A 7518-nucleotide genomic window follows, 5' to 3' on the forward strand; every position below is an offset into this window, starting at 1 on the left:
GTTAGTGGGCGGGAGTTTTAATAAGCGAGAAGTTGATTGGCTGCTTTAGGAGAGTAAAAACCATAGACTGTAAGGCAAAAAACATTATTTTGCTTTTCTGGAGTGATATCGAATTATTAATTATCCATAATATTGGTCATACATTTATATGGAAGTGTGGATGTATTTATTTTACACCTCTCCATGATTACACATCACTGATTGTAGCTTCTTTAATATGTTCTGTCCTGCACATCTCAAAATTATCTTGACTGATCTCAGTGTTCTGCAACTTTTGCTTTAGCACTCGTACATTTCTAAAAGAGCGTTGATTGATGTGGCAAAAATAAAAAAATAACATGCATTAGCAGTCATTTTGTGCAAAACACCCACTTCCAAGTCAATATGACATTTTGATCTGAACTAAGTTTCTCCAACAGTGGGATTTTCCTACTCATCGTCTTTTAGATAAAAAAAAAATGTCTTATGAGTGAAGAAATGAATATTACCTCTCCTCAATAATTAGACTTATCAATCATTTGATAGGGCTGTCAAATCTTGATTAATCACATACAAAATTAAAGTTTGTGTTTGCATTATATATATGTGTGTGTACTGTGTGAAATTATTATGTGTATAGGCAAACAAAGATTTCTCCATAATTGTTCAGATTCATGCATTCATTCATGATTACGGTCATATTTACTAATATTATTTAATATATCGTTGATTTTATTATGTTCTCCCTTTCAATTTTGTATTGTTTCTTCTTTGCATATTACAAGTAAACAAATAAATAAAAAATATTAGAAAATACTAGTATGACCAGAGATTCTTAGGTATGATATTGTACGGTTTTCATACTTTGCGACACTTCCTAACCCTTTTCGTCATGACGCACATCATGCCCCGCCCATCCCTCGTCTTTCCTGTCTGTGATTGGTCCGATCGCTCTCAGTCATCATCACTACACAGGAAGTGTGACCTGTTGTGCCGCGCGGAGCCGCTCAGTGTTTCTGGTCAAGCAGATTTGTTTAGTAATTGATAACAGCGCTGACCGCTAACCGATTATCTGTGTGTTTAAGTCATGGTCGGGGTGAAGGTGATCGCGACGGACCCAGAGTTCCAGGCGGAGCTGAGCGGGGCGGGATCTAAGCTGGCCGTGGTGAAGTTCACCATGAGCGGGTGAGTGTGTCTCTGTGTTAGGGGCCTGCAGCCGAACCGAACCGAAACCAACATTGAAACTCGTACACTGCAGCGGGACCGAGACTCTTAGCCGGTCCCGATCCAAACACCCACATCCGAACCTGCGGGATGTGATAGAGAAGAGCAAAACCGAAAGCATCATGACTTAGCAAAACACACACAGTCGCACCCGTGATTTGTTTAGGGGTCGCCCCTTACTAAAATACTGTACTAGTATAACTATTAACATGTTAATTAAATACCACCCGCTGTTATAAATACACGTTTCTGGACACTACCATGATAGTAATACTATGATAGTGGTATTGTGATATTAAATACATGGGACTCTGCTTAGTGTATTTGTTACATATCGGATTTCTCAATGTTTCAGTGTAATGTTGTGTCAGATCAGTGGAAATATTAAATGACACCATTCTGAAACATAAACTGTTTTATTTTAAGTGTGTTTTATATTCCACATTAGATTAATTTCACTGAGATTCGAACCCATGACCTTGGTGTTGGCAGCCTAAACAGTTGGTTTCCAGGAACCCATGTCTACGTTTGTTGTGATGTTGGCTGTTTTTTATGTCTTTGTTCAGGTGTCGTCCTTGTGTCAGAATAGCTCCAGCATTCAACATGTTGAGCAATAAATATCCTCAGGTTGTGTTTCTCGAAGTAGACGTCCACGTCTGTCAGGTGAGAGAGATTTTTGCACCGAACTATTTACTAATTTTTCTCCAAAAGACTTTCTGATCCACTGAAGACTAACAGACTTTCCTCTGACTTGTGATTTCTTAGGCAACAGCTGCGGCCAATAATATCTCAGCAACACCGATGTTCCTGTTTTTCCGAAACAGAGTTCGCGTGGACCAGTATCAGGGCGCGGATGCGTCAGGTCTAGAAGAGAAAATCAAGCAGCACGTGGAAAATGATCCTGGGAGCAACGAGGACTCTGATATTCCTAAAGGCTACGTCAGTACACTCGGTCTTTTTAATGTGTTTTAACTAGAATTGCTTTTAGATAAGACTCCCTTTTTATTTTTAGTTTGACCATTAAAGGTGCCGTAGAATGTAAAACTCTATTTACGTAGGCATAAATGAATAAAAAGAGTTCTGTACATGGTAATGACATATCGTGAGCCCATATCCTTCTTATGTAAACCTTGTGCATGCAAAAGACCGCTGTGACATTACAGTCGATATGTATGCCCCCATTAATGCTATATGCTAACGTTCAGGCTGAAGTTCTATTATTGACGTTACAGTTACGTTTAACAGGTCCATACTGGTAAAACACAAACTTATCACTCAGAAACGTCTATTAACAATCTCCAAAACAATTGATTATTACTCAAAATCTGATACAGACTCAAACATAAGATCTGTTTACACACACACAGAGCTACTGATGGAGCTGCTCTAAGAAACAGCCAATCAGAGCAGAGCTCCTCATTATTATTCATGAGCCTTTCAAATAAGGTAAAAATAGACCATTTCATTCTAAAGGCAAATCCTAGGGTTGTAAATGGACATGTAAAAATGACTCTGAATCATTTTGCACTTTATTAAGCCACAAACTTTCTATGTAAATATCAAAGAACAATTTAACAGATTATTACAATGCATTCTTTGGCACCTTTAAGTTTCTGAAAAAGCTGTATTGGATTAGTTTTGTGATTCTTCTTTGTGATCTGACTCGAATCGGCTCAAACTGTCAGATTTAAGTCTCTTAAATTGCTTTTGTGTGATATTTGTCACATTTTCTAAATGAACTGTTTGCAGGTAAATTCTGCTATTTATTGATATGTTGAAGCTAATTTATCATTCCTCCTCCTGTCCGTTTAGTGCAAATCAAAAAGATTGAGATTTAAACTTATTATATATTCCAGTCCCAGCATGATCTCTGAAGTATGATTTGCTCGTGTGTGAATGTTATTCATGTGTTTTGTGTGTTTAGATGGACCTGATGCCATTTGTAAATAAAGCAGGCTGTGAATGTCTGAATGAGAGCGATGATTGTGGATTTGATAACTGCTTGATCAAGGATTCATCTTATCTGGAGTCAGACTGCGATGAACAGGTGAGAATCATTCTTGTATTTCATATTATAGACACAGCAGCTACGTTTACATGGACACCTTTTGCTTTCATCGGAATGAAATCATTCATCATTGATAAATCCTATTACAGCGTTTACATGAACACTGATCGGATTGATGTGCGTGTTTATATGGCACAGGCTTCAAATCAGATTTGATCATTTGACATGCGCAAGCTTTGTGCCGTGCTCATTTTATTTATCAAGCAGCATAAACACATTCTCATGATGCTGCAGAAACCGTCCCCAAGACTGAGTCCAAAGTCCACAGTTTTCCTCTGTACTGTATCACTTCAGCAGCACTGCGCAACGCCGTTTATTAATCGTTTACTGGCCGGAAAACGCTGTCTCTTATCACTTCACAGAGGATTGGAAGGAGATGGAGAGTTTGGTTCAAAAACGAGATAACTTTTTCGATTTTGCATTTCAATTAATATCAATCAAACTGGTTTGTTTTGATTTAAACTTTCATAACTTAAAAAATGCGGCTAAGTAGCACAATAAAAACATGATAACAATAATACACATTTTTTTAGTTTTACATGGAGCATTTTCATTCGAATTGAACATTAAAACCGATTACAGTTGTCCATGGAAATGCAGCTAGTGGCTATGTTTACATGCATAAAGTTTTGTCAATCCGACTGAATTTAATTTGATTGCAGGTTACTACACTACAGTTTACATGCACCCTAAACATTGCAATCAGTTTAAAATGTTTTTATTTACATGTAAATTCTATATAATCCAGACCAAACGTCTGCACAAAAGCACAGCCAGGGCTGCCAGATTTGCGCATCAAAACCATCTCAATGAATATTTACAGCCAAAATACCAATAACTAATAAACAAAATATCTTTAACCCACACAAAAACACTGAACTCGAAAAGTGAAATGTAAACTTGGCAACGCTGCGCACAGCATCTCTTGTCGAGTTCATGCTTTATCTCTGGATAAATGTACAAAGTCAAAGTTGAGATGGAAAAAGTTGTTTTCAGGTAGCCTTGCTATTGCATATTTCTGTGACGAGAACCATGTTATACGTAAATTAGAGGTAAATATAAGACATGAACTTTTTTGACAAGCAAAATTCATCTGCGCATGTGCACAAGGTATTTTTGCATCCGATTAAGCCATCAATACGATTACAAACAGATTATTTGGTTGCATCATGTAAACGTAGCTAGTGAGAACATGCAATATAATGTGTGAATGATCAGCTGTTTAGTTTGACTGTAAATCTGATCTCTATAAACTGATTATTTTTTCTGTTTGCAGCTTCTGGTCACAATCGCATTTAATCAGCCTGTAAAACTCTTCTCTATGAAACTGCAGTGTGCAGAGCTTGGTAAGACAACACTGTCTGTCTGTCTGTCGCACTGTCTCTGTCTGTCTGTCTGTCTCTCTCAATTTTCAATTTAATCTCTCTGACTGTCTTTGTCTCTATCAGTCTCTTTCTGTGTTTAGAGTATAATTTTGCTCCATCTCCTTTCATGTTCACTGTGCAGTAAATCCCTTTCATGTTGTATTTTTCCATCTCATTTTGTTCTCAGCTCAAGCTCCAAAGTATGTGAAGATCTTCATTAATCTCCCTCGTTCGATGGGTTTTGATGACGCTGAGAGAAGTGAAGCGACACAGGCCCTGGATCTTTCTGAGGAAGACTACAAAGATGATGGACTGATCCCTCTCAGATACGTCAAGTTTCAGAACGTCAACAGCGTGACTGTGAGTTACTTAAGACATTACACACTGGACTTTATGTAGTCAGTACTTGTTTGGTGTCTGAGAACACTTAAGGAAGTGTAGGATTTTAAAAATTAGAGAAACTTTCCAAACAGGATCTTTAATGCAGTGATTTCTGCCCCCTTGTGGTGAAAGCTTCAAAGTGCATCATTGTCCTGAAAGCAAATTCCTAACTCGTGCTGTTGAAGAATTGATGTAAAATTTGAAATGACACACAAACCTTTAAAGCAAGGTTTAATGGAAGTAAGCAGTTGTGGTGTAGGGTAAGCTACCACATTACCACAAAAGTGTGTAATGAAACACTCCCTATGGTTGTCTGTGAGTCAGTTAAATCACTTTAATTCTTTAAATATGTGTGAGCGGTGAAGTCTATATCTAAGAGACAAGTGGACATACCACAAACTTCCTTCAGGGTTCCCACGGGTCATGAAATTTCTGGAATATCATGGAATTTTTAAAGGTCATGGAATATCAGGGATTTTTGTTTGTTGCTTTACTCTTTAGTTTCCTTTTTTCAAAATGTAATCTGCTTGTTTATTAGCACTGTTTATTCATTTCATGCATTTAAAGCTATATTTTATAAATTCACGGTGTACACTACATTATCCAGGCATCACAACATCCTGGAAATAGATCATGGTAATTCAGCTTTTTAGTCAGTGAAAAATCAGGGAATTTGACTTAAAGTTGGAACCCTGTTCCTTGTATAAACATTTTAAATTTAATTATGCATTAAATGTGAAACATTAACACAGTAAGGAAGTGCACTACACTAATATAATACTTGTCATATGAACCTTGTGTATTTGGTTCACCTTTACTGTTTTTTTTTTTTTTTTTAGTTATTTATCAAGTCCAACCAGGCTGACGAAGAGACAACTAAAGTGAACTATTTGACGTTTATTGGAACTCCTGTCCAGGCGACAAACATGAACGACTTCAAGCGGGTGAGGTCTCCACCTCCAAAACTCATTCAGCCAATCACAGCCCAATGTTTAGATACAACAGATCACTTGTATTATTTACCATTAGGTTACATTCATAACTAAATGTAAAATTACATGTATTATTTAGTCAACTGTACAAGATTGAAAACATTTTGTTGATTTAATGTATTATTCAGTAATTTCATAACATTTCAGCATTTAATGAAGTCATATAATGTTGTTTGTAATGTATGTAATGTGTGTGTGTGTTAAAGGTTGTGGGTAAGAAGGGAGAGAGTCACTGAAGAGGAAAACAACACAACATATTGCTGCGATCTCTCCACGGACGTCTCTCTCCGCCAACATGACTGGGCAGAGTCCACATACACACTGTAGATCGTCCCTCAGCTCGCCATCCATCAGAGGACGAGGAGAAAGAAAGAGAGAGAGAGAGAGAGAGAGAGAACACACAGCTTTGTCTCAATGAGGCTCCATGTATCTCAAACAGTTTTTATCTGAAGTCCTGAAAATGTTCCTGTAAATAAAATCAATCCTTTTTCAAAGGCATGTGACTGTGGCTGTCATTGTGTTATAAAGTTTCTGTTTCAAACTGTTGCTGTTTCTTAATGTTACATCTTACGTCTCAATGATTACATAGGAGAATGCACAAAATGGCATTTAAATGTAATTTTGGTATGAAGCGGGACAGGTGTATGAGACCGCTGCTGTTGTTTCTGTTCTGGCCGCTGAGTGGCAGCAGAGTCCGCGTTATGAGCGCGTGTCCGCTTTAACACGATTAAAAGGAAAATCTTGCCTCCCGTTCGTGGATAAATCCCTTGAAACCCACTGCATTTGTCTAAAAACATCTTTTCTTTCTCAATTTATTTACGACATTTTATTTTATAATATAGTAAATATTAGAAGAAAGTGGAAAATGACAGGTGTGTTTTATTTATTTAAATAATGCGTGTGGTTATGAGAGAAATATAAACTTTCAAATTCTTAAAATCCAGATTTATTTTTAATTGATTTTAATTCAATTTTATTTTTTACAAAACCGATAAATATATTTTTCAATCTGTGTTTCTGATTACAAAAGCCTACTTCCACAGAAAACACTGATCACTTGACATTAATTATAAACCGCATTATCAATGCTTGATTATTGTTTTTAGTATGTACTCACGACCCTAACACATTATAAATAACAATTAAAAATAAAATTATTGGTCATTATTGAAATCAATTGAGTTCGGTTTATATAAATTTGACCAATGTGAATTATTAAGAATATCGCATAGCTTAATTTAAATGCGCCTTTTGTTAAATAATCTGTAAAAATAACAATGCTTAATTTAAATTTTCATTCGAGTTAATTCTGAGGCGCTCTTTTGGTAAGTTTAAACAGACGAATATTTCCATTAGGTAGGAAATTATTTCTATGAAAAAGACTTATTTATAACCTAACAAAACTAACTTTGATACGATCATTAAAAATATACCAAAGCCCTAAATTTATTTTAAATGAAGTTTTTTATTTAACTGTTAAATAAAAATAATTAACAATCGCAAAAGAACA

At 36.2% G+C, this 7518-nt stretch overlaps 1 protein-coding gene across 1 annotated transcript; it reads left to right on the forward strand.

The window, feature by feature from the left end:
* Positions 1-927: 927 nt before the first annotated feature.
* Positions 928-6506, forward strand: txnl1 (thioredoxin-like 1). The gene is made up of 8 exons (XM_065243636.1): positions 928-1164; positions 1770-1866; positions 1969-2142; positions 3128-3250; positions 4548-4617; positions 4823-4995; positions 5856-5960; positions 6215-6506. The coding sequence occupies exons 1-8, from the start codon at positions 1067-1069 to the stop codon at positions 6242-6244; spliced, it is 870 nt and encodes a 289-aa protein (XP_065099708.1). The 5' UTR covers positions 928-1066; the 3' UTR covers positions 6245-6506.
* Positions 6507-7518: the final 1012 nt, after the last annotated feature.

This window comes from Paramisgurnus dabryanus, chromosome 18 (assembly GCF_030506205.2).
Source record: "Paramisgurnus dabryanus chromosome 18, PD_genome_1.1, whole genome shotgun sequence".
Lineage (NCBI taxonomy): Eukaryota > Metazoa > Chordata > Actinopteri > Cypriniformes > Cobitidae > Paramisgurnus > Paramisgurnus dabryanus.